At 42.8% G+C, this 26,438-nt stretch overlaps 2 protein-coding genes across 4 annotated transcripts in view; one reads left to right on the top strand and one right to left on the bottom strand.

Moving 5' to 3' along the window:
* The window catches only part of GPT2 (glutamic--pyruvic transaminase 2), a 28,453-nt gene extending 23,439 nt beyond the window's left edge, over positions 1–5,014 (bottom strand). Inside the window, exons 1-2 of one of the 3 annotated variants that reach the window (XM_070952718.1) lie at positions 4,821–5,014; positions 3,973–4,355 (exon numbers count right to left, since the gene is read on the bottom strand). In XM_070952718.1, the coding sequence (XP_070808819.1) occupies positions 3,973–4,350 (378 nt within the window). In that variant the 5' untranslated portion in view covers positions 4,351–4,355; positions 4,821–5,014. Of the gene's footprint in view, positions 1–3,972; positions 4,511–4,615; positions 4,673–4,820 lie in introns of those variants that run through there. The other 2 variants (XM_070952720.1, XM_070952719.1) reach the window with 2 other exon arrangements.
* Positions 5,015–14,058: 9,044 nt separating this feature from the next.
* Positions 14,059–25,993, top strand: CUNH16orf87 (chromosome unknown C16orf87 homolog). Its single transcript, XM_070952878.1, has 4 exons — positions 14,059–14,162; positions 22,732–22,828; positions 24,100–24,282; positions 25,058–25,993. Exons 1-4 carry the CDS (start codon positions 14,097–14,099, stop codon positions 25,174–25,176), a joined length of 465 nt encoding a protein of 154 aa, XP_070808979.1. The 5' UTR covers positions 14,059–14,096; the 3' UTR covers positions 25,177–25,993.
* The last annotated feature ends 445 nt before the right edge of the window (positions 25,994–26,438 follow it).

Here is a 26,438-nt window from a genome sequence, read left to right as displayed (position 1 = left end):
CATCGGCAGGTAGTCCTCAACGTATGACAACTGCTTCTGTTGCTAAGTGGTACAGCTGAGTGAGTCATGCTGGGGGCGAAGTGAAGTGAATCACACGGTTGTTAAATGAATTCCAGCTTCCCCCGCTGACTTCGCTTGTGAGGTTGCAAATAGTGATCATGTCACACTATAACCATTATAAATACAATCTGGTTGCCAGGGTCCTTAATTCTGATAACATGATCACAGGAGTGCTGCAATAATCATAAGGGTATATTTGCGTTCACAAAAATTATCCTATTATATGACTCTCTTGGTTTTCAATCAATCAGAATAGAGCCGGAAGGGACCTTGGAGATCTTCTAGTCCAGCCTCCTGCTCAAGCAGGAGTGATAGCTAACCTTTTTGCCATCGCATGCCAGGAGTGGGGGGGGGGTTTGTCATGTGCATTCATGCCCACATCCATAATTCTATGTGCTCCGCCCCTGCGCATGCGCACATGACACCCCCCGCTCCTCCCACTCCTGGCACGCGATGGCCTGGTAGGCCCATTTTTCTCTCTCACCAAGCTCCAGAGCCTTTCTAGGAGTCTGGGGAGGGCAATACTGGCCTTCCCCATCCCCCTGGAGGCTCTCTGGAGGCCAGAAACAGGCCGTTTCTGCAGTGGTGGGATTCAAGTATTTTAACAACCGGTTCTCTGCCATAATGATTTCTTCCAACCACCAGTTTGCCAAACTGCTCAGAAAGTTAACAACCGGTTCTCCCGAAGTGGTGCGAACCGGCTGAATCCCACCACTGCGTTTCAGGCCTCCTGAGCTGAGCTCATCTGCCCACCAATATGGCTATGTGTGCCATAGGTTCGCCATCACGGCCCTATACCATTTCAGACACATGGCTAATCAGTCTCTTAAACCTCCAGGGATGAAGTGCCCACAACTTCCAGAGGCAAATCATTCCACCAGTTAATTGACCTTGTTAGGAAGTTTTTCCTTAATTCCAGGTTGCTTCTCTCCTTGATTAGTTTCCATCAAGGTTTTGACGTATGTTCTGTGAATCTAGCCAGCTGGAGGTTAATGTGAACCCTGGTGTACCACGATGGAGGCACCTATACAGGAATATATTCCCTGGGTGGGGACCTTAATGCTGGTTTATTACTTTTTCCACTCGGTGCCCAGCAGATGTGTAGATTGCTACTGTCTTATTATGGAAACTGACTTTCAAATATTATCTAGAGGGCATAAAACCATCTGGGCCATTTTCTACAAGTTTATAAATAAAGTCCCATTAATGGTTTAAAAAGCTACAGCCGTGTTCCAAGGTTCTCGATGAATCATAACTTATCTGACTTTAAAGGTTACAACCAGCACCTTCAATCAGTGTTGAGAAAAACGATTCATCCAAATTAATTATTTCTTAACAATTTTTTTTTCTAGAAAAACCATCTCCGTTAACAGAGCCAAGCGAAATATACTCAAGGGCAAAAGCCACAAGTGGGGAAGAAGTGTCCGCCCTCCCCCCACCAGGGTTAACTTTTTACTGAAACAAGATCTAAAGTATAGCCTAGTTATCTATGGTTACATAAGGCCGAGGAAACCTGAGATTGCATCAGAAGAAAAGTAAATATCTACAGAATATGCAACTACATTCTTATGCAAGGATCTGATCCAGAAGACGGGAGGTGGCTGTTTGCTTTTCCCTAGGGTGTTTATTCTCAAAGAACGAATCCTGCGTAATTGCCTAGCAAAAATATTACAGGGCAAGAAAATGGGGGGTGGGAACTATTCTCCCCCCCCACCCCCGTTTTCTATTTTGTAACTATTTCTATTACAAAGTTGGACTATCTATTTTGGAGTTGACTGCCTCTTTCCCTTTACTCATCCCTCATTTATTCTTTTTCTACTCTATCCTCAAGTTTCAATCCAAAGGACAGCCAACATTTGCAAAAGCAAAAGAGAGTTTCCTGGGTATCTCCCCTTAAAATAAAGCCTGAAAATTAATTAAGAGCACCAGGCTTATTTCGCCAAACAAGACGGCAAGGACAGACGCAAGGAAAAGACAACTACAAGGTATTCCTCGACTTACGACCACCATTGAGGCCAAAATGTCCGTGGCTAGGCAAGACGGTTAAATGAACTTTGCCCCGTTTCATGATCTTTATGACAACTGTTAGGCGAATCCTTGTCGTGGTTAATTGTTAAGTGAATCCGGCTTCTCCATTGACTTTTGCTTGTCGGAAGGTTGCAAACATAGAGGATACGACCCCGGGACAGTGCAACCGTTGTAAGTACCTGCCAGTTGCCAAGCGTCTTAATTTGGATCACATCATGGGGGTTGCTGCAACAGTCGTTAAGTGTGAGAAACGGTCACAAGTCACTTTTCCCAGTGCTGTCCTAACTTCGAACGGTCACTAAACAAATGGCTGTGGGTCAAGGACTACCTGTACTTGACGTGGTTACAGATGAAGCTCACTAGCGGATGCCTTGCCGAAGATCTGGAATCCCTAATGGGACTCTGGGAGGGATGGGGGCCAATGCTGCTGCCCAAAAGACTCGCTTAACACTCTTGAGTCAGGGATCTTGGCAACTTTAAGACTTGTGGACTTCAACTCCCAGAATATTCCTCTGCCATGCTTGGCTGGGGAATTCTGGGAGTTGACATCCGCAAGTCTTAAAGTTGCCAAGTTTGGAGACCTCTGCTCTAAGTAAAGCCACCAAATTGGAAGCGAGAGAGGACACGGTCATCCCTGCCTTAATCCATGCAATGAAAGCAGCGCTGGGCTCTATCCAGGGGGGTCGTGACACAGGATTGATCAGAATAGAGCTGGAAGGGACCTTGGAGGTCTTCTAGTCCAGCCCTCTGCTCAAGCAAGAGACTCTACCATTTCAGACAAGTGTCTGTTCAGTCTCTTAAACCTCCAGTGATGAAGCCCCTACAACTTCTGAAGGCAAGCTGTTCCACAGATTGATTGTCCTCACTGTTTTAGGAAGTTTTTCCTTCATTCCAGGTTGCTTCTCTCCTTGATTAATTTCCATCCATTCTTTCTTGTTTTGCCCTCTGGTGCTTTGGAAAATAAGTTGATCCCTCTCTTCTTTGTGGCAGCTCCTAAAATGCTGGAATACTGCTGTCATGTCCCCCCTAGTCCTTCTTTTCTCTAGACTGGCCATACCCAACTCTTCATATGTTTTGGGTTGGGCCATATCCAACCCAAAACATATGAAGAAGGGTTCATGCAACCCTTCTTCATATGTTTTAGTCTCCAGACTAAATCATCTCAGTTGTTTTTTTGGTTTTTTTAGAAGGATTTTTGGATGCAGAGGGCGGCTCAGTTCCCAAGGCAGAGGTAGAGGGAAAATCGCCTAAGAGACACGGTCCCAGTGCCTGCAAGAGGCTGTCCATCGACTCTCTCCAAGGAACCAAGCCCAGAGTTGTCCTCCGGCTCGGCTCCCTCCTTGCCATGCCGGCTGCCTCTCCGGCCCGCCAGCCAACTTCGCCTGCCCCAATCAAGAGCCGCAGCGGTGGAGGAGTGGCTCGAGGGGCGGCGGCCAGGACGACACTCGGGCTCTTCCCCACGCGATGCACATCTGGGGGCCTCCAAGTCGGAGTCCCCCGAGTATCGCCCACCGGGGGCAGGACGGGATTCGAAGCTCAGTCGTCTAAGGACGGCGCCAGGTTTGGGGAAAGGCATAACATGCCCTAAAAGCCTAGGTGCGCTCGGCTACTGCGGTTTTGCAAGCTACGGGGCAGGGACTCGCGTATTGTGTGAGCGCGGTCACTCGGGGCTCGTTCCAGCAACCTGGGTTACCGCGATGTGCAAACAACCATCAAACCCTCCTCACATGGAAACCTTGTCCGGAACCCCCAAATTAGAGCCCATCCCAATAATAGATTCCCACTCACCTAACCCCCCCCCTCCCATGGAAACCTTGTCCGGAACCCCCAACCCCCAAATTATCCATTATCCCATCCATCCACCCAACCCCCCCCCCCAGCTACCTTCAGCAGCTCCTTCTCGATCTCGCCCGCTTTCAGGACGATGGGCCCCCGCACCGCGTACTCCACCGCCTTGACCTGCGGGTTCATGGATTCTAACGTGAGGATCTTCTCGCGAGGCGCCTTCTCTTTCAGCTGCAGGGCGGGGGCTTCGGCGGCGGCGCTGCTCCAACCGGCCAGCCCAAGCCCAAACCGGGCTGGCCTCTCCGTTCCCATCGGCGGCTGGCCGACGCTGCGCGGGGCATTGACGGGGGGCCTTCGGCGGCGCGGCTCTTTGCCCGTGGCCAGCCAGGCGAGGAAGCGCACGGCCTCGGCTCGGCGCTCGGGGAGGCGAGGGGGAGTGACGGCGGCTTCCCTACTCAGCCCAGACAAGCGATGCATGGTGCCTTTAGAGAAGGAGACCAAAAAAAGGGGGAGAAGGTTACGATCCACTCGTGATGCTGTTACCTCGTTGGGTCCTGAAACGTCTGCAGGAAATTCAAGCCGAGCTCAGAAAGTACCAAGGACCCCTCATTTCTGCTGACGGCCAGGGGTTCGAGCCTCACCGACTCAAGGTGGAACTCAGCCTTCCATCGTTCCCAGGTCGGTAAAATGAGGACCCCAAATTGCTGGGGGGCGATAGGCTGATTCTGTGTAAACCGCTTACCACAAGTGTAAAGCACTACGGAGCGGTGTAGAAATCTAAGTGCTATTATACCACGTCAACCCTGAGCTACAAAGCTTCTCCTTTACCGGGGAAGATTAAACCCGGGAAGGGTGGGGGGAAGGAGAAGCGACACGACCCCCGACCCTCCCTCTTCCCCCCCCCCCAACCCCAGCGCTCCAAAGGCGCTCTCCGCCCCACATCTCACCCGCACCAGCGTCCCGAGAGAAGCAGAGAAGATCTCGGCTTGCAAGCAGAGCTAGCAAGCGTACGCCCGGACGGCTCCGATGCTTCTTTCCAGCTCCGGCCCCTCCGCATGCAAAAATTTAAAAAGAAAGTGGGGGGGGGGCAGAGGCGGTGCTGGCCGGACTTGCGCCCCACGGAGCTCTCTCCAATGAGCGACCGGCCTGGCTGCCTTTGCAAACGATTCAGCGGCAAAAGCCGGCTCTTGGAAAGCCCATTGGGCCAGCCCTCCCACCTCCACCCCACGCCTGCTGGACCGCGGGGAACCGCCCAGGCGGCCGGCCCTCCCAACAGCTGGCCGTGGGGGAATTGCACCAGCCGAATACGCGCTGCCTGATGGGGCTTGTAGTTCCCCGGGGCCGCCTTTGCAGAGGAGGGGGGAGAGGAAACTACACTTCCCAGGATGCTCCCCGAGCAAGGGTGACGCGTGTCTTGGCTCTGGAGTGGGTGGGTGGGTGCAAGGCCCCTCCACCACTCCTTTCCCCAAAGCGACCCCTCCCAAAGGAACCAGGCATTGAATGAAAAAAATAAACAAAAAACCAAAAAAAAGGCAGTTTTGCACGTGAAAACACGTTTCCTGAATTTTGCAAGGCTTCGCAGCCAAAGATGCCCCGAGCGCAACCGTAGCGGAAGAGAATTATCGGTAGAAGCGCTGCAGAAGGAAATACGGTGGCGTGAGACGAGATCCCGGACTTTGCGCATTTCCAACGAAGGCTTTGGAGTTGCGAGCCTCGCAAGTTTTCTTAGGCGTCGGCCGCGCTGGAGACCGCTGGCGCAATTGAGCCGCAAAAGTTTATCAGGTTTACTTTTTAGCTTTTGTCTCGTTTCATTCAGCCCTGATGGTGAAAAAGGATGGATGAGTCAGTGTTTTTTTCTGCAGAATGGAGACGGTTGGGGGAATTTAGCAAACTTTGGTTCGGTTGACCACAAGTAGACACATTGTGCAAGGGATTCCACTTAAAAGGACCGTGTGAATTTTTTTTTTTAAATTCGATTTAAATTCGGAGACTCAGGGCGGCTTACAATGCGTTAAGCAATAGCCTTCATACTTTTGTATATGTATACAAAGTCAGCTTATTGCCCCCACAAACTGGGTCCTCATTTAACCTACCTTAGAAAGGATGGAAGGCTGAGTCAACCTTGAGCCTGGGGAGATTCGAACTTACAGTAATTGCAGACAACTGGTGTTAATCACAGTGCTTTTAGTCTGCTGAGCTACCAGGCCCATCCGCAAGGATGAATTGTCCGCAAGGATGAAGGAACAGCGTTCAGGGGTCTCCAAATGAACAGATTCCTTTGAGGCTCGGTGTTTTTCCACTGAACTTTCTCATGGAAAATAACCAACTTGATCAAATCATCAACTTAAGTACATTTTATCTTAGAGGCTCTGTTTTCGCAAACGCTGATCCAGGATGAATTTACCCGGTTATTAGACTGACTCTGTTTTCTGGCTTCCATCTGACATTAAACCAGTGGTGAAATCCAAATTTTTTTACTACCGGTTCTGTGGACGTGGTGTGGCAGGGGAAGGATACTGCAAAATCTCCAATCCCATCCCACTCTAGGGCCAACCAGAGATGGTATTTGCCACTTCTCCGAATTGCTCAAAATTTCCACTACTGGCTCTCCAGAACCTGTCAGAACCTGCTGGATTTCACCCCTGCATTAAACCATAAACTAGCCATATTTGACAGGAGAAGCTAGGCTGAAATATGGCCCTCTAATCCAAGGGTCTCCAACCTTGGCAACTTTAAGACTTGTGGACTTCAACTCCCAGAAGTCCTCAGCCAGCAAAGGTTTTGCTCTAGTCCAGTTTGTGTCTCGGTTGAAACTCAAGGGGTGACTTATTGCCGCAAAAGCAAATAAAGAATTTTGCACCACTTAAAAAGATAAACTAAAGGTTAGTGTTTGCAAAACACACTGCTGTTTCGCTGGGTAAGTGATGAGTTATTCCAGCAAAGGACAATGTATTGGTGTATATCAGTGGTGGGTTGCCCCCGATTCGCACCGGTTCTATAGAACCGGTAGTAAAACCGGTGGGTGGCTCCGCCCACCGACTCCGACATCATCAAAATGCTTCTGCGCATGCGCAGAAGAGCGTGTGTGTGTGAGAGAGCGAAGCGAGTGCGTGCGCGCATGCAACCCCATTGCGAACCGGTAGCAAAGGTAAGTAGAACCCACCCCTGGTGTATATACACACATGGTAGAGTGAGGGGGGGGGAGAAGTCTTTGCTCTAAGAAAATGTAGACAAAAGCATGTGAGACCTTAAAATGTTTTACACGGTTTCTGTGAAATTGTGTGGCTTAGTGTGTCAAGGAAGGAAACAAAAGGAGGAAGGCCTACTCTTCATAATAATTCTAAACCTCTTTAGATAAATTTGGATGTTTTTAATCTTTGAGCCTAAATTACTTAATCTGTTTCTTAATAGTTTTTAACTTCTATATGTATTTGTATTTATTATGGCTGTTCACCGCCCTGAGTCCTTCGGGAGTAGGGCGGTATACAAATATGAAAAATAAATAAATAAATAATAAATAAATAAATAAATAAATAATAACTTTATTGTCATTGTACGTGTATACACATACCCATACAACGAAATTCATTTAACACCCAAAGACCAGGTCCAACTCACATAACAATCCCCAAACACCTCCCATCCCCACCACAAATTCCCCGCCCCTAAACCACCCAAACATCCACACAACAGACTAAGTAATGCTGTCCAACAGCTCACTGATGGTGGCCCTTTAGTTCATTGTTGACTGCAATTATAGCTCTGGGATAAAAACTATTCGGAAAAATGATAAGTAATCATAAGCAGTAAAACTACAGCATGATTCCTGTTTGAACCCAGGTGACACATTGTCATCCATGCTCAATGTAACATGATATCTGAACCCAGAACATTGTTTAAATTTTAGTACTAGTTTACATTATTTAGAAAGTATGTGTGTGTGTATTTATTTTAAAGATTTGTATGCCCTGCCTGCCATTCCCCCAATCTGAGGACCCAGATTGTTGGGGATAATATGCTGACTCTGTAAACCGCTTAGAGAGTGCTGTAAAGCACTATGAAGCGGTATATAAGTCTAAGAGCTATTGCTATAACTCTGGGCATTCACAGCAGCAATAAAACCACTAACTATAAAACATAACCATCAAACAATAAAACAGCAAAACAATAAAATGTGAGGCCTTCATCATCCCCTTAGGGTGCCCCATCAAGAATCTCCATTCCATTCTTTTTATCCCAATAGCCTTTATTGATTTATTGATTTAGAGTTTGCTACTTATTGAATATGTTGTTAAACGGCCTCCCGTGTCACCATCTCTAAAGGTTATTAAACATGAAATGACTGAACTCTAACAGTAAAATGCAATACGTTAAAATACACAGTGGCTCTGTTAAAAAGGGAAGGGGAAAATAAAAACAAGAATATAGCATTCAAACAGGAAGTTCTGTGGCATCGTTGCTTTTTCCTTTTCCTGTGACATGAATGCAAAACCTAGTCACATCCGCCAGCAGCATGAGATGATTGCAAAAAAAGAAAAAAAGTGCTTTAAGTTGCATCAACCAAAGGGTCAGTTCCAAATTCCCAGGAAGGACTTTTCTTATTTTGATCAGGCCCCACTTCAAGTCCTGTGTTCAGATGCCTTTGGGATTCTGCAGCAAAAAGAGAAAAGCATATCTTAAGTCCAGGGAAGGGAAGTACCTGTAGTATTCAGAAGAGATTCAGGCTGCTGCTCCCTGATCCTGTGGTGTTTGAAAAGGAGGAAAGGAATGTAATGTGTGAATAAGAACTTGGTACCCACATCGCGCTAGGGTTTTCATTTTTATTCACACAATCAAGCTGCAACATCTGATTTGATCTCGATAAGAACCAAGTCTTATTCACACAATATACTAAACCAGAAAGAGGTAGACCATGGTTTAGAAGGTACAACCCAAAAGATATAATAGTTAGGAAATATTGATGGTGCGTTTATAATATTCTGGTTTGTCTGAATATATGTTTCACTTTATGTTTTCCTATGTTTTGTAGAATATATTTCTCTTGGCTCCGTGAAACAATGTTTAAAATAGAAACCTTTGTTGATCCAGAAACCAAATGTTGTTAATTAAGCTAAGAGTTTGGTAACAATTTGTCATTTTTCCATTTGTAACATGTTGGGCTGCTTATTTCATTTTGCTTTATGCATTTCTTCCCTTGGAAAATACAGTTGTGTATATTGCTGTAGTTAGCATGCTTAAACAATAATCCATCCGAGGATAGCTTAATTTTTAAAAAAATGTCAAGCTCACATTCCTAAAATCACAAACAGGCCCAGTCAGGCTTTTTATATTATTCTTATTCTGGAACCAAATACCCAGTTTTCATGTTTGTGCAATTTAGCTCAATGTTTTTGGCAACAGTTCCACTTAAAACAAAGGTAGTGTTTCTATGCACGGCACGCCAAGAAAATATTCAGATGGCATGTGGTAACTTGCATCTAGTTAGGCCCAACGGAAGAGAAGCTATATAGGAGATATGCTTTATCTTTCAAGTACAAAGTTTAATTATGCCAGTAATCAGGTTTACCATTACTAAATAATTGATTGCTTAATATACCATCAAGTTGAAGCTAACAATTAGCAATTTAGCCATGTTGGTTGCTAGACTGACTCTCTTTTCTGGATTCATCTGACCATAAACCATAAACTAACCATATTTATAGAAGAAGCTAGACTAAAATGTCTTCTAATTTGTGGCTCGACCAGCTAGTGATTTATTGCACCAAACACAGAATTTTGCACTACTTAAAGATAAACTTTAACATGGTGGCTCAGTGGCTAAGACACTGAGCTTGTTGATTGGAAGGTCGGCAGTTCAGCAGTTTGATTCCCTAGTGGCCTGTAATGGGGTGAGCTCCCATTACTTGTCCCACCTTTTGCCAACCTAGCAGTTCGAAAGCACGTAAAAAATGCAAATAGGGACCACCTATTTGTGCGCCTTTGGCATTTAGTCATGCCGGCCACATGACCACAGAGACGTCTTCAGACAGCGTTGAAACGGAGATGAGCACCGCCCCCTAGAGTCAGGAACGACTACCACATATGTGCGAGGGGAACCTTTACCTTTAAAAATAAACTTGTGCTAGAGTTTGCTTTCCCAATCTGATCTTCCAATAGCGAACCCATTGTGAACCCATATTCAAGTCCATTCATCTTGTGCTGGTTGTCTTCTCCAATTTCCTTCCACCTTTCTCAGGATTATAGACATCTCAAGAAGACTGTGTCTTTACATAATGTGTCCAAGATAGGATAATCTGAGCCTGGTTGTTCCCCATTGACTTTGCTTTGTCAGAAGCTCGCAAAAGGTGATCACATGACCCCAAGACACTGCAGCCGTCGTAAATGCATGCCGTCATGTAAGTGTGAAAAATGGTCATAACTCGCTTTTTTCAGTGCTGTTGTAACTTTGAACGGTCACTAAACAAGCTGTTGTAAGTTGAGGACTACCTATATCAGTGATGGCTAACCTTTTTGCCATTGCGTGCAAGGAGTGGGGGGGGAGGGGTATCGTACGCGTGTGTGCTCACACCCATAATTCTATGCACCCCACACCTGTGTATGCATGCATGACCCCCCCTTCCCCCCGCTCCTGGCACGCGATGGCCTGAGAGAGGCCTCAATAGGCCTCTCTCAGGCCTACTGAGAGAGAAACAGTAGGCCTGTTTCTCTCTCTCTCCAGCCTCCAGAGCCTTTCTAGGAGTCTGGGGAGGGCAAAAACGGCCTTCCCCCCCACCCCTGGAGGCCCTCCGGAGGCTGAAAACAGCCTGTTTGCCAACTTCCGGGGATGTGCGCTGGAGCTGAGCTCTCATGCCCACTGATATGGGGTATGTGTGCCATAGGTTCACCATCACAGACCTATATCTTCATTATTTGCTCTAAGGCTGGTTGTACAGTACCTGTTTTCATTAGTTTCGTCTTTATAATTTTAGTCTCTTTTTTTTCCACTAAGCTCTTGGACTTATTTACTAGAGTTCAGAAATGAATTGTAAAAATGAAACAAAGCATATCATGGCTTAACATGAGGTAGAATTTCAAAATTGAGAGTAGCTCTGATAATCAAGTACACCTCTCTTCATGTCAGTGATGTTGATAGGAACTATAACTGAACATAACTGCTAGATTAAAGGCAGATGGAGCAAGTAATTCTATCATTGGAGGGCATTAGAAACAGCTGTTAAAATGCTTATGCCTTCCAAGTTTAAGCATTTCTTTGTCATTCCTGCAACATTGATTCTTTTATTGAGAAAACTATATTTAAAATGTATGGAGGGAAGGAGGAAATCAAATGATAATGCTGATCCAGAATTTTTCAGCAACAAAGAAGACCTAGCGCATAAGACATAAAGTTAAAATGACACCCTATTTGCATAAATCCAGAATGAAAATTTTAAAGCATTATGATTCACTGGCCTTTAGTGTTGCTGAAATCTATGTTAAATGACAATTAGCTTCCAAAACTAGTTTTCAGACATCCATGGATAGACAGTTGGAAGTGATGTAATATTATTAGCATGTCTATGAACTGGCTAAAACAATATCCATTATGAAATGAATATATGGAGATTTATGGAGAGCAAAAGAGAAAATTCAAGCGAAAGGCTATGATCCTGTTAAGCATAAATCATTAGTATTGGGAAACAGCAACAGACTAATAGATTGGCTACTCCCAAAGGATATGAATGGATCTATGGATCTATTTAGGGGGGAAAAAATCTAATGTGATTTATAGGATTTTTCTTTAATGTGTATGTAATTAATCATGGGAAAATCACATTAGCGTTGTAAGAAATGCATTAACTGGGACTAAGAGGAAAGAAATATAACCTTCATGTATTTATTCTTGGCATATTCATTGTAAATACTTCTGCCTCTAGTTTTTATTCCTTGTGGTTTGGTAGCATCTTAATTCTGCATGGTCTGGGAGTTCGTATTTGATAAACATGACTAATATTTTCAAATTCAGTTATGATTTGTTTACATTTTTTTTACCTCTGCCCTAAAGTTTTCGGCAACCTGTGAATTTCCTTCATTTTTGCTTATTACAACATGCATTTTATAAAGCAGCTGGAAAGAGAGGTTAATGTGTAAAAGTTACTGTCCTTGAGTAACACTGTACTTGTTTTCACTGAGTAGAAAACTGTCATAGTAGACTCTTCTCTTGTAAGGACTTTGGGAAACAAAATTGAACTCTTGAAGCACATAGACCAGTAGAGCATCTGCATGGATGAAGAACTGTGGGGAGTGGTGCACAAAAAGGCAAGATTAAACTTGCTTTAACAGACATTTTTTTCCTTTGGAATGTTCTGCTCATTTCAATGAGGCAATTCAGATCTGTGAGCCATCCACCCACATCATTTGATGAGGTGAATTAATATGCTAAGTATTTCTAGCTTAGGGTGATAACAAAATGATGGATGAGCTTATATGTGAAACATGTTTACATTTATAACTGCCTGTTTATAAATGCCTATATTTTGAGTTACTGATGCATTCATAAACTAAAATGGTTTTAGGTTTTAGTTGTTGGTATCTTTTTGTCCTGTACGGACCCTCATGGGAATGTTTGCAAGATGTCGTCAAAAAAAAAATCAAGATGGTAGCCATTATGGTTTAATTGACGTTCCGCCCATCTGCAAGATTCATAAAAAAACCAAGTGGAGCTTCCATTGCAGGTACCATCCCGACTTTTTAATTGTACCTGAGGACACCCCTACAATCCTATAGGCATTTCTTGGCCAACATTTTGCCTTGATGTTGGTGCTAATGATTGAAGCCAAGCCACTCAGCGTTGCTTTGGATAATGAGACGTCACGGGAGGTATATAAATTTAATATTGTTTTGAAAGAAAGGAGTATTGTAGGACTGAGCAAGGTCCCAACCCAGTTAACTTGAGATATTTATAAGAGACTTGAAGTCTGCCAATTGATTAATTTTGTAGGTGAATTGGCCGGGTCTAAAAGTTATAATTTTTAAAAATAAAACATTTGCATAATGTCCTTCTTCCAGATCTATCAAGGAGTAGGTTATTGACAGGAACCAAAATGGGCTATTCTGCTATGATGTCTCTTCCCTTCCAAGTCATTCCTGGGTCTTACGAATCTTGAGAAAATTTTTCCCCCGCATTGCTTTTAACAGGGTTTGTTTGAAGTTTTGCATCGCCCAACATTTTTAGCTTGCTTTCACTACTGATGTTGGCAGTAGGTGGTTTTCATGCCGTTGGCATGCCTGCAAACCCATTTGGTTTGGTTGGTTTAGGATTCCTTGCCCTGAAAATCCTGAAGGATTCATTCCTGACCGAGGTGCAGCATGTTGTATGAATACTCTGCTCCTAACTGGGGATTTGGGGCGTGGGGAGCTTTGCAGAAAAACAGGGCTGCTCAGTTTAAGCGACTTGAAGATAGACGGACTTCAATTCCCAGAATTCCTCAGCCAGCATGACTGCCTAGGGAATTCTGGGAATTGAAGTCCACCCATCTTTCCAGCGCCACTGACAGGAGATAGATTCATTTTTTTCTTCAGTGCTGTTAAGAATGAAAATGTGATGAATTTTGCCTATAATAACCGTAACTGGACACCAGCACTTCCGAATTATAATGACTGGAACCTATTTATTTTTGAGAAATTATTAGAGAATTTATTTATGGCGGCGCCCTTTTCCTTCAGTTTTCCCTCCTGAGGAGATTTTCCCCCCCTTCCTCCTCCCTTTTTAAACGTTACTGGGGCAACTGGCCAGCCCCGCCCCTTCCCCGGCGTCCCTATCCCTTTAGCCAATCCCGGCGCTTTTTTTTTTTTTTAAATCAAGCTTTAAACCGCGCCCCGGACTCGCTCGCGGACGAGAGGGGCGCGGCTTGGCTTTCCCCAACGGTTTCGAGTTTCTTGGGGGGGTGGGCGGAGAAAACCGACCTCGAGGGCGGCGTGACGGTACGCATGCGCGGCCCGTTCGTCGTCGTCGGGAGGTGTGTATGTGTGTGTGGTGAGGGGGAAAAAAAAGAAATTAAGGCAAGGAGACACTGATCGGAATAAAGGAGGGGGCGCTCGCGAGCGGGCGAGCGGCCGTTTCTTATTGGCTGCGGCGGGCGCGAGGGCCGCGTTCCAGGGAGGTGGGCGGGGCGGGCGAGCTCGCGCGCGCTCAGCCGCCGCTCTTCGCCCGCAGTCGGCGAGCCGCCACGGAGCTGGGCGGAAGCATGTCTGCCGGCCGGGCCAAAAAAGTGAAGATGGCTACCAAATCGTGCCCCGAGTGCGACCAGCAGGTGAGAGCCTCACCGTCGTCCCTGTTTCAGGGAGGCTGCTTGCCCCGTCGCTGTCCTTTCTCACTATCCCTGCGGCTTTGTCCATCCTCCTGCCCGGGACAGCAGCACACCTGTCCCATACAGGTGTATTGCCCACGTGGTCTGTCCAGGTGCTGTGGGGAGGGCGAGGATGCCTGCTCCTTTGCACTCCCACATTGGGTGCTTCTGGCTGGGGTCCCTAATGTGAATCCCTTCCCCAAAGCACTTCTTTTCTGCCCCTTTTCCAAATGCTGCCCATAATAGGTAAAGGGTTGGCAGCTTGCAAAGCTGGGAGGCAAAGCCCTTAGCCAGGTGAGGCACAAGGCTTTAAATCACATTTTCCCCCCTTCTTCTTCTTTTCAGCCTGATATTCTGCAAAAAAAAAAAAAAAAAAAAAAAAGATTAGCCCTTCCTGGCCCAAGCTGCTTAAGAGCTGGAACACCTCTGGCGGGCGCCGGGTTGGAGAAGCTGCAAATCAATTGCCCTGTTTTTTTTTTCCCCCCAGCCCTGCTTTGTAATATTTTGCAAAGAATTTGGGGGCGGGGTGGGGAGATAAAATTCTGGATAAAGGCTTTCTGGATGATGCAGGGGGTGTGTGTGTGATCTGGAAAAAGGAAAAGCCTGGGTGACATTAATTCTCCTCCTGAGCCCTGGAGGTGTGATCTGAAAAAGGGAAAAATCTGGGGGACGTTAATTCTCCTTGATGGGGACTTGCTTCCTTGGGTAATTATTTGCATGCTGATTCAGAAATTGCATGAAGATTTGCATACAGGGCAAGAATTAGAAAATGGCCAGAATAGCTGACAGGACAGTTTTAGATCAGCTAAGAGGGCATATACTCTGAAACAGAGATGGTTTTAATCTTTGCTGTTATTACCATGCTTCCTGTAAAATGTTTTCCCGCCCCCACCCATGTTTTGTGGTATTAATAAGCTTTAGATCCGTTACCAAAATGACAAAAATATGTCAGTTTTATAGTTATCAGCCTGCTGTTAGCTAATGAGTTGAGTGGGGGTGGGTGGGAAATCCCTTTTGTTTGTACTGTTTTATGCAGATAAGCAATCTTCTGGTTTTCCAGTTAGAGGCTGTTTAACTTAAAGCTTTTTTTATATTTTTAATCCGTGATCTACATAAAGCAAACTCTAGGATTTGTTTGTCGTGAAACAATGCAGAAAGGCATTTTGAGGAAATGAGAGTGCTGGAAAAATGGTTCTAATGAATCATTCCATGTACTTTTGCTTTAGTATAAGTAAATACTTGAGAGCCAGTTTAGTATAATCGTTAAAGCATCTGGCTACAAACCAATGGGCACAGAGCCAGTTGGGTGACCTTGGGCCAGTCACTCCCTCTCAGCCCTAGGAAGGAGGCAATGGCAAACCGCCTCTAAAAATCATGCCAAGTAAATGCAGGGACTTTTCCAACTAGTCTCCAGAAATCAACAGAAAAAGTATCTCTTTGAAAGTCTTGTTTTTTTTTTGGAAGTTTAAAATGATACAGTTCTTTATTTTGGTCAAAAATATGTTTATAAAACTTGGGAAGATATTAGGTAGCCAACCTAGTAGAGTTTGACATTTTATCTTTGTTTATTTAAAAATATAATACAGTACAGCTTCAGCTAAACAGTGTGATTAGGAAGGGAACCTGCATGCATCTCTATTCTGCAATTCTGTTTCCTCTTGGCATCAGATTAGCTGCTGGAGAGGACAGGGTTCTTCAAGTAAATGAGCCTTGATACTTCTGTGAGAGTTTTCAACTGTTTTTTTTTTTTTCCTGTCTTTAATGGTTTTCCATGATAGGAGGAGAAAATATATAGGCAAAACCTTGTCAGAATTCAGGGCAGTTTTATGTGGCAGAGGATACAATATCTGGGCTCCCATAAAATTCTGAGAACAAGGCTGTGCAAGCATAATGCTGACAACCTTACAACCACAATTGAGCACAAAAATTCTGTTGCTAAGTGAGACATTAAGTGAATTTTGCCCCATTTAAAGACCTTTCTTGCAGCTGTTAAGTGAATTAAATGGTTGTTAAGTGAATCTGGCTTCCCCATTGGCTTTGCTTGCCATAAGGTTGCAAAATTTGATAATGTGACCCCCCCCCAGGACACTGCAACCGTCATAAGTATGACTCAGTTGCCAAGTGGCTGGATTTTGATCACATGACCATGGGGATGCTGCAGTGGTCTTAAGTGTGAAAAATGGTTGTATGTCACTAGTTTTTTTCAGTGCCGTTGTAACTTTGAACAGTCACTAAATGAACTAATAAGTCAAGGACTACCTGTAGAAGCTTCCTTAGGGAAGCATCTTCGGTCTGTTCATGTAAATGCACAGCATGATTGCAACATTTCTTTTTTAACTATCAAGTGACTGCCAGCAATTTGCGGTGTAAATCCCTTTGCTTGATTCAGGCAGCCTTGCATAAGTTGAATTTGAGTTGGTTAGTTTCAGTGCTTTGTGCCCTTTTACTGGTTGTGTTGTTTTGATATTTTGCTAAAATAGTATAGAAGGTATTTTGCTTAACAGCTAAGCCATCTTAAGCTCTCAGCTCCAGGCTTCATCTAACAAGAAAGTTTATTTGGTGTGTAAAGTATTTCCACAGTGGAAGAATTTCCTGTAAGTCAGATGCTTTGTGGGAAATTACTGTCCCTGGCCGGCCTGGAAACTGTAATTGTGAAATGTTTGAAGGAAATTAGGTTGAGGGTGATCTAAAAGGCAAGAAATCTACCTCAGTGTTTGAACAACTTCTATATTTAAGTAAGGAGATCCATGCCAAACTATGCTCTATTGTACGTGCTCACATGTTTACACATTTTGCAAAGAGAGCGCACAAAACAACAGTGGCTGTATTGCGAAGTTGTTTGCTGTGGTAAGGATGAAGGGTTTTGTTTTTTTTTGTTTTTTTTTTTTGTGCTTCAGGCCCAACTGATTTCGATGTTATGCACTTTTCTACTGTACAAGAAATAATTCAGAAATTTTGGCTTTGATTGATGAGGTGGTATTTCATGGCCCCCAAGGTCTCCCTTTTTGCTTATCCCCACGAGAGGCAATTTTGCAGCTTAATTTATTTTACAAGGCTCCTGCCTGGAAAATGTTTATTTCTCATTCTGATTATATTTGAACTTGAAACCCGATCCTGTCATGGACACTGAAATACTTCCCCTGTCAGGGAAGGTCTTTGGAGTTTACTAGTTGAAAAAAATATATGAAAAGAGCTTGATATATATAATCCTTGGCAGACAGGAAATGGAAGGGAGAAGTTTTTTTCCCTGTGATAATGCTATCATGTGAGGAAATCCAATAAAGCTTGAGTGCTTGAGAGACTCGGGCTAAATAAAGAAATGTATTTCACTCAGGGCACGGTAGGCTGTAGCTTTTATTTCCCCAAAGATGGGTACCAATTGCAGCTTTAACAGGGAATCAGAATAAAGCTAAATGGTGACACCTTACCCTATGACTAATAACTCTTATCTTCAACTTCCTGACTCCCCACCTCCATCCTTCAACAGTGATGATAAACAGCAATGAAAATATCATTTTTCCTTTTAAGCTCTCCCTATGCCATGTAAAAATTACACACACACACACAAATGTGCATATAATTGTGTATTTTAAAACTGCTTCTACTTTTTTACATTCCTGCCAGCTTACTGCTTAATTATTCTACAGTGTGGTTGCTGCAGTTAATGGCCTAATGAAGGACTAAAAAACAGCACTGAGGAATCCAAAGGGCGCCTTAAGATGAGGTGGAGTTTATTGCTGTAATGTGCAATTTTTATTCTACGTGCAGTTTCATTCCTGCATCATCGTTGGCTAAGACTGAAGCTGTTTTTATCCCTGTGTCCTGTTAGCAATTAGTAATACTGTGCAATGTGTAACATTCCCTTTAAAAAGTACTCTTATCTCTCTCTCCCCCCATTTACCTAATGTTATTACTGGCATTTTTCAAAACATACAAAAATAAGTCATATCAGTCTGTTTCTTTTCTTTTTTTTAAAAAAAGCCCCCAAATTGCAGTTGAATAATACTTTATTAGAACCATTCAACGTGTCAAAAAATGTTTTGGGGGTTTCCAGATGTAGGATGTAAAGCAAAATGAAAGCAAGAGTAAAATAGGCAAAAAAATTAAAAATAAAAAAATTCCAGGAGAACTACCTCAGTCAAAGATATAAGATGGAGTCAACAAAGAGAAGATTACGGTTTTAGTGTTGTCTCCTAACTGGTACCCAGGATTAAGTGATACGTAACGCTAACGTGGTCCAACTAAGTTTGATAAGCCAAAATCAAACCATGTGAAGGCTTATTAATAAATCACATGGGTAAAATTAGCCAAAAAGTTCTGAAAATTGGAAGGATACTTATTATATTATGGCGCATTTTACCTGGATTTAAAAGTATTACATAGTTCTCTGTTTAGTGATAAAAATACATCACCTCGTTAGCTTTCTTTTCTTTTCTTTTCTTTTCTTTTCTTTTCTTTTCTTTTCTTTTCTTTTCTTTTTTTTTTTTTTGCAAACTTCCTCAAACACAGGTAGTCCTCGACTTACACCAGTTCATTTAGTGACCGTTCCAAGTTACACTGGGGAAAAAGGGACTTAGGACCATTTTTTCACACTTAACGACCATGGCAGCATCCCCCTGGCCATGTGATTTACAATCAGGTGCTTGACACCTGCTTCATATTTGTGACGGTCGCAAGTGTCCCGAAGTCATGTCCATCCCCTTCTGCAACCTTATCCCAAGCAGAGTCAACGGGGAATTGACAAGTCACTTAGCAATTGTATTATAACTGCAGTGATTCACTCATTTCAGGGTACCAAAATCCATCCCAGAACCCATCGCCCTCGCCAGAAATGCAGACCAAATTACAGATTAACAGAGTTGGAAGGGACCTTGTAGGTCATCTAGTCCAACCCCCCCACCCAGATTAGAACAATCCCTTAACTTGGAACAACATATATGAGCAAAGGCTGATCTTCCTTTCGTCAACGAATGACAGCCCAGTGCCACTGGACTCCTTGGGAGCAAGAAACCTGCCCTTGATCCATTTAAGTTGTGAGGCTTTGGAGGCGGAGGTGAAGTTGCAGTGACTGGCAGGCCGTACTTGCACTAACCTTCAAGGTTGTGATACAAAGCAAGATTCGTATTCCCACCAAAATCGGGGAGCGTTTTGTTCCCGGGGAAAGCACAATTTGTACTGCTCTCATAAGATATTTACATTTTTTTTTTTTGCTTTGTGTGTGTATTTCTGTGACATGTCTTCGTGTGTGTGTGTGTGTGTGTGTGTTGCAGACTTTTACCAAAGTTAATACGTTAAACTGGGCATGAAATAATGTTTCTAACCTAAACAGACTTTTTTTTTTTTTTTTTAATTTTGATTTATATGCCGCCCTTCTCCGGAGACTCAGGGCGGCTTACAATGCTTTAAGCAATAGCCTTCATTCTTTTGTATATTTTATACAAAGTCAGCTTATTGCCCCCACAAACTGGGTCCTCATTTCACCTACCTTAGAAAGGATGGAAGGCTGAGTCAACCTTGAGCCTTGGAGAGATTCGAACCAGCAGAAATTGCAGGCAGCTGTGTTAATAACAGGGTGCACTAAACCCTTGTACTATCAAGGCTCTTTTTGCCTCCTTTGTGTGTGTGTGTGGGGGGGGGGGTTGTCTTGGATGATGACCAAACAAAGCGAAATTAAGAGAGCTTTTGCTGTGGTATAAATGTGTCATGGAGGAGTTTTGCTTTATTTAACCGTTCCCCCAAGGCCTAGTTTTAGTGCTTTATAAGCTAATTCTTCCTAGCAGCTCATGCTGTTTTGCTCCAGTGTTCTTGAAAGCCTCCGAGGAGCTATTTATAGCTCTTGTGATGAAAAGCTTTTGGGGTGTTTTTTTTTTTTTTTTTAATTTGTGAAAAATCCTATAATTGTTTCTTTTTTTCTGAAATATCAGATCATAAAACTGCTTGGGGGCAACTGGAATCAAAATATCCCTCCCAAGTCATAGTAATTTTTAAGAATTCCTGGGAGAGATATTCAATGTCAAGATAAAAATAAATCTGCGAGAATTCTTTGTGCTGAGGAACGTTCATATACAGTTCTTGGCATTGTAGTGAACCCCACCTTCAGAAAGAAGCCAGCAGCTGCTATTAGATTATTTCTATATTTTATGTCATTGTTGTCTTGTTCAATGAAATAAAATCCTATGAAATAGGATCGTTCTGTAGCTAAGGAGACTGGAAATGTAAAAAAAGGAGAATAGGAGAATTTATGCTCCCTTCAGCAAAACTGAAATATCTTTAGCTTTCTTTAGCATTTAAAAAGGCTCATCTCCAAGGTGAAGCTACCCCCTCAATTCCTATTATTAAAAAAAAAAAGAATTTCTAAAATCAGAACACACTGCTGTTGATTGAAAATGTGTATAAAGCAAATACCAAATGGCATTGACCTAAAATCACCACTTGCAGGAGAGTCAGAAGTCTCTCTTGTGTTTGGATTCATACCCTAAAATTGTGGGCTTGTAATGTTGTTGTTTAAAAAAAAAAAAAAAAATCTGCTTCCCATTCATGTGAGCTAAATTGTAATTGATTCCAGAACCCATTAAGATCAAACCTGCAAATTAAAAAGATAAAATAAACAAAAAGCCCCTTGGAAACAGAGCAAGTCAATGAAACCCTTGTAATGCGACTTAAAAGGCAGCTGAAGGTTGAATGTATTCACGAAAATGGCAGCTTTTAGTTATTGGCCAAGGAAAATGCCATTGGGAAAGCGAGATTTGGAATGCGGTCCAAGCATCTGTCCAGAAACACTGGAGCTGCTTAGACTGAATCATTGGCTCTGTTCTCCATTGGAAGCTGCAGCTGAACATTTGTATGTAGTGCGCGATGGGGAAATTTATTCTGTTATGCTCTTCTAATATCTGACAGTGAGCTTTTACAAGGAGGAAAAGCATTCATCAATGCTGTGCCTCAGTTTGGATTTAAAATGGCACTCAAGTAGCATTGCAGCGTCAATTGCCTTGCTCCTAATTTGTAAAAAAATATTTTTTAACAACATGAATGCAAATTCCATTTTTAGGACTAGTTCTTCTGGAGTATCAACCTAGTTAATTATCCTTAGTTGCTTAGTTGCATAGTGAATGGACTCCTTTGTTAATAGCAAGAAATTCTGGGGGGGCGGGGATGGGGGGAATGCGAGCTGTGGTTGTAATCCTGTGTGTGACGCACCCAGAGGGAGAGTTTTAAAAGGAATGTTGAATTTTGTAGCATTTTTCTTTCCAGTCCAACTTCCTTTGTGTTCCAAGGTTTCATGTTGCGTTTGTTTTCCTTTAAAAAAAAAACCCACACAAATTAATAACAACCCATTGAAACAATTAAAAAAAAAGGCAAATAATCCAGGAAGTTTCTGCTGTAAGACACTTCTAATTTAAAACACATAATTATTATCTACTGTGTTTCCCCGAAAATAAGACCCTGTCTTATATTTTTTTGAACCCTGAAATAAGCACTTGGTCTTATTTTCGGGGAGGTCTTATTATTTTGGGGCGCGTGAAGGAAACCAGAGGAAATAGCGGGGACCGGCTACGCATGCGTTTAAATATTTTCGGGGAGGGCTTATTTTTGGGGTGAGGGGGCTTATTTTATTGCATGCGCTCAAAAGCCTGATTGGGCTTATTATCAGGGGAAGTCTCACTGTGGTTGCTGGTGAGTGGGTCATCTCCAAGGATGTGAACTGCATACAAAAGTAATTTTGTTATTGTGCAGCTGATTTACTGTCAAGGAGATAAATACGGGGGTGCGGTGTCAGCAGATGATTTGCAGAGGATTCTGTCAGGTTAGAGTAGGAATAGGAATAGGAATAGAATTGGATTGGACTACTGGACTGGACTGGACTGGACTAGACTGACTAGACTAGACTAGACTAGACTAGACTAGACTAGACTAGACTAGACTAGAATAGAATAGAATAGAATAGAATAGAATAGAATAGAATAGAATAGAATAGAATAGAATAGAATAGAATAGAATAGAATAGAATAGAATAGAATAGAATTCTTTATTGGCCCAGTGTGATTAGACACACAAGGAATTTGTCTTTGGTGCATATGCTCTCAGTGTACATAAAAAGAAAATATATTTGTCAAGAATCATAAGGTACAACACTTAATGATAGTCATAGGGTACAAATAAGCAATCAAATCATATTAGGAACCAATCAATATAAATCGTAAGGATACAAGCAACAGTGGACAATGGACAAAGTTACATTGTCCATTCAGAAGTAAATCAGCTGGAATTCAGTTCATCATTTCTTTGGGCTGACATGCAAAACAAAAGTTCTCCATCAAGCAGGGACTTTCTCTCCCGCCCCTCCCCCACACCTCCTACGGAAGGAACATTGAAGACGGAGAATACAGGACATAAAGTCTTCAGTGGTACAGCTCCTGGTTGTACCTATTCACCTGTCATCCAGTCTTGTGTTTCTCATGACAAAGGGATTCAAAACGAAGTCTCACCTTTCCTCCTTCCCTTTCCCTCCCTCCCCTTCTTGTATTTTTCTAAGGTTCCTGTTGCGTGCAAGTCGTGTCCATGTGGGTATATATTTATCAGTCGCAAGCTCCTGAATGCCAAACGTTCTGAAAAGCTACCATCCTCTGCAGGTATCGTTTCAATTCACCTGGTTTGGTTCGGCTTGAAACATAGGTAGTCCTCGATTTATGGCCACAACCGAGCCCTGCGTTTCCGTGGCAAACCGAAACGGTTGTTAAATTGAGTTTTGTCCCATTTTACGACCTACCTTGCCACCGTTGTTAAGTGACTGCAGTTGCTCAGTTGGTAGCACAGTTATTACGTGACCCTGGCTTCCGCGTTTGGGTTGTCACATGACACCAGGACCCTGCAGCCGTCATAAATATGAGTCACTTGCCAAGCTATATCAATGGGGAAGCCAGATTCACTTAACAGTCGTGTTGCTAACTTAATAACTGCAGGGAGTCACTTAACAACTGTGGCAAGGAAGGTCGTAAAATGGGTCGTAAACAAAAGATCGTAAAACTCAATTAACAACCATCTCGTTTAACAACAGAAAATTTGGACTCAGTTGTGGCCATAAGTCAAGAACTGCCTGTATTAGACATTAATGTGCAAAAATACATTATTATTTTCCTTTATCAACATTTAAGCTCAGAAATATTCTTTCTCCTCGGGCTTGATTAAACTCATTTTTACTTTTTTCCTTTATCACCTCGCTTTCTTCTCCATATGCCCTTAAACATTTTTTGTTTCATTAGTCCAGCGCTTTTTTTTTTTTTTTAAAAAAACAGTTGATTTATATATTTTCAAATTATAAAGTGCTTAGTGAACAGCGTATTGTCTGGATCAATTATTTTTATATAGTAATACATTTCCCATTCCTAATCTCTACCTTTACTATCCAACCATTTATAAAACAAGGGACTTTGTTTTATAATCCAGCTCTTTTTTTATTGGTAGAGAAGAATATAGTTGTCTTCTCTTCTTCCTTTCTCCTCCTTCTTCTTCTTTCTTTCACCTTCTTAATTTCTGGTTGTTGTTTTTTTTCCCCCTCTCTTATTTTGTTCCTCTCTTTTGGGGCTTGGCAGCCCGGAGGTTCCTGCAGGTTAACATTTCTTCTACTGGAAAAACTGCTCTAAAGTGTCTTTTGTGAAAAACAAGTTTGTCCAACTTCAAAAATAAGGAACGGTTCACGGGTGACTTGATTTATGGCGACATTCTGCTTTGTTTGTTAAAGAAAGCCTGCAGACTTGGTGTTCCCACTAATTGTCAAGCTAAAGAAGCTGAAGAGAAAATGCAGGATGAAGCAAAGATTTCAAAACAGTTCCAGATCTGATAACGTGTGTGCATATGTGTGTGTGTCTGTCTGTCTGTCTGTTTTGAAAATGTCTTGCCGCAGAAAGCAGAAGTGATGCTAAGAGAAGACGCACGGAGAGAGTCAAAAGGGAGAAGATCAATCCAGTGGTAAATAAAGACTTAGAAAACAGGAAAAGGTCCAGATCACACAGTCAATCAGATCACAGCCGAAGAGGAAGAGGACGGCCCAAGGCAGCTTCATCTAAAAAGCACGATGAAGAAAAAGGTAACGAAAATTATTGGTTGGGTTGACCATAATTTATTTTTTTTTTAAAAAAAATAAGTTAACCTCCATAATTTTATAAATTAGATTGGCCCCCCACTCTTTCATAAGGCTCTGAAGCAGGGATGAAATCCAGCAGGTTCTGGAGAACGGGTAGTGGAAATTTTAAGTATTTCGGAGAACCGGCAAATACCACCTCTGGCTGGCCCCAGAGTGGGGAGATAATGGGGATTTTGCAGTATCCTTCCCCTGCCACGCCCACCAAGCCACGCCCACTAAGCTATGCCACACCCACCAAGCCTCGCCCACAGAACCGGTAGTAAAAAAATTTGATTTCACCACTGGCTGTAAAGCACTATGAAGCGATATATAAGTTTAAGGGCTATTGCCATGCATGACTTCAGAATACAGAAAAAAAATCACAGGATGAAATATCAAGCAATTTACTTAGAATTTTTTTTTTTAAAAGAAAAGTTACTCATACAACCTGGTGGAACTAGGATGACCCTATTATGATTTTGTTTATTGTCCATTTATTAACGCAATGTGACTTTTCACTGGATGCGACAGGGAGCTGTTTGGCTTCTCCAAGTCTGGAGGCATCCGATGCCCCTTGTTAGAACAAGTAGGATCCTCGCCTAAATTCAACAAGCTGCTTCTTGCGTTAGCGTTCAGCGTAATAAAAGTTTATGCCTGCATGCTCAATTCCTACCTATTTCCACTTCCAAGACCAGGAGCTGAAAGTCTTTCTTCACTGCAGCATCTTTTCTCCTTACAGAGAAACAAGAAAAAGAAGTGGACATGTACGCCAACCTTTCTGACGAAAAAGCATTTGTATTTTCTGTGGCTTTGGCAGAAATAAACCGAAAAATTATCAACCAGAGACTGATTCTTTGACGATGCGGTCGTGACCTCCGCATGCCATGCTGTTGAAGCCAGCTAGTGGATTTCAGATCTTCCGTGGCCTCTCAAGGCGGTGAATGCTGTTACCCTATGTCGGTCGAGGTCATTCCTAGTGGTTTTTTTTCCCTTCCCCTGGCTGAATCTCTGCCGCTTGTGATTGCTTTTGAAGCCGTCCGATTGTCAGGAAGCGAAAGGAGCAGCTCTTCGCTTTGTGGAAGTGGCAGAAGGAGTCAGATGTCAGAAGCAACATCTTTTCACTCTGCAGTGACAGCTGGAAGGCTCTTCCGAGAGTTTTTGCACACCGATCCACTTCAGACGCAGTGTTTTAATTTAAAATGCCCTTCGCTGCGGATTTTCAGTTAGCGTTGAATTTCCTGTGTATATAGTCAATCTTAACCTGTACATAAGTTGATATTCTGGTATTTTCCCTGGAAATCCACCGATTGCAAAATCGACGGGTGGGTTAAGTCGAACTGATTATTACTATTATTATTATTATTATTATATAATACGTTATTGGTCGAAGGCGTCTTTCTACGTTCTAAACTTTACCAAACGGACGTATCAGACTGTAACCATAGAAACGTGGGAATAAATTGGTCGAACTCATTGGGATGGGAGTCAGCAGGCCTATTATATTCTGCTGATGGGCTTTGATAAAAAGCTTATTTTATACAGCCTTTGTGTGTCGGGGGTTTTCAAATCCTGTAATCCAGAACTTATTTTGGAAGGCACCAGATCAAGGAAAGCTCTGGTGTATGATTTCACATGGAAATTGTCTTCTAAATTTGTTTTGCATTAGCAGTGTTGCAACGCCTCTATGTCAATTAAAAGAATTTGAATTAAGACATCACATGTTTGCAGTTGCAGTGAAATAATGGAGACTCCGTTCCTTTTACTTCCTTCGTAGCTTTTAAATCTGTTAAAATGAACCTCACGTTTTCAGTTCCCAAATGCTGCTAAGCAACGTTTAAAATATGAGGCATTGGATCATCTCAGTAGCAATTCTGATGTTGGATACTATGCAGTTTCATTTTGATGTTTGGTTTTGATTTTTAAATGAGAAATCCTCAAGTCTTCTCCAGAAATAGTCAGAAATAAAGTACAGCCAGGGAGACTTTCTTTTACATTTTTAGATGGGTTAGCTCAAATCAAATACCACATTTCTGGAGCTTCTTTTTTCCATGGTTGCAAGATGTGGAATTCCCCAAGTCTATTGATGTTTTACCTTGTGCAAATCTGGGTCCGTCAATAGA

The sequence above is a fragment of the Pituophis catenifer genome, unplaced genomic scaffold (assembly GCF_029215685.1).
Source record: "Pituophis catenifer annectens isolate HBS135680 unplaced genomic scaffold, rPitCat1.0.hap2 SCAF_13, whole genome shotgun sequence".
Classification (NCBI taxonomy): Eukaryota; Metazoa; Chordata; class Lepidosauria; order Squamata; family Colubridae; genus Pituophis; species Pituophis catenifer.
The sequence above is the reverse complement of the archived record's forward strand: the minus strand, read 5'-3'. Positions and strand labels throughout refer to the sequence as shown.

What these genes read in the sequence shown, in the direction of transcription:
- CUNH16orf87 (XM_070952878.1), top strand. Translation starts at nt 14,097, where the DNA reads ATGTCTGCCGGCCGGGCCAAAAAAGTGAAGATGGCTACCAAATCGTGC. An exon ending in GCCCCGAGTGCGACCAGCAG is followed by an intron (nt 14,163 to 22,731) that starts GTGAGAGCCTCA and finishes TATTTTTCTAAG; the next exon opens with GTTCCTGTTGCGTGCAAGTC. An exon ending in AAAGCACGATGAAGAAAAAG is followed by an intron (nt 24,283 to 25,057) that starts GTAACGAAAATT and finishes TTCTCCTTACAG; the next exon opens with AGAAACAAGAAAAAGAAGTG.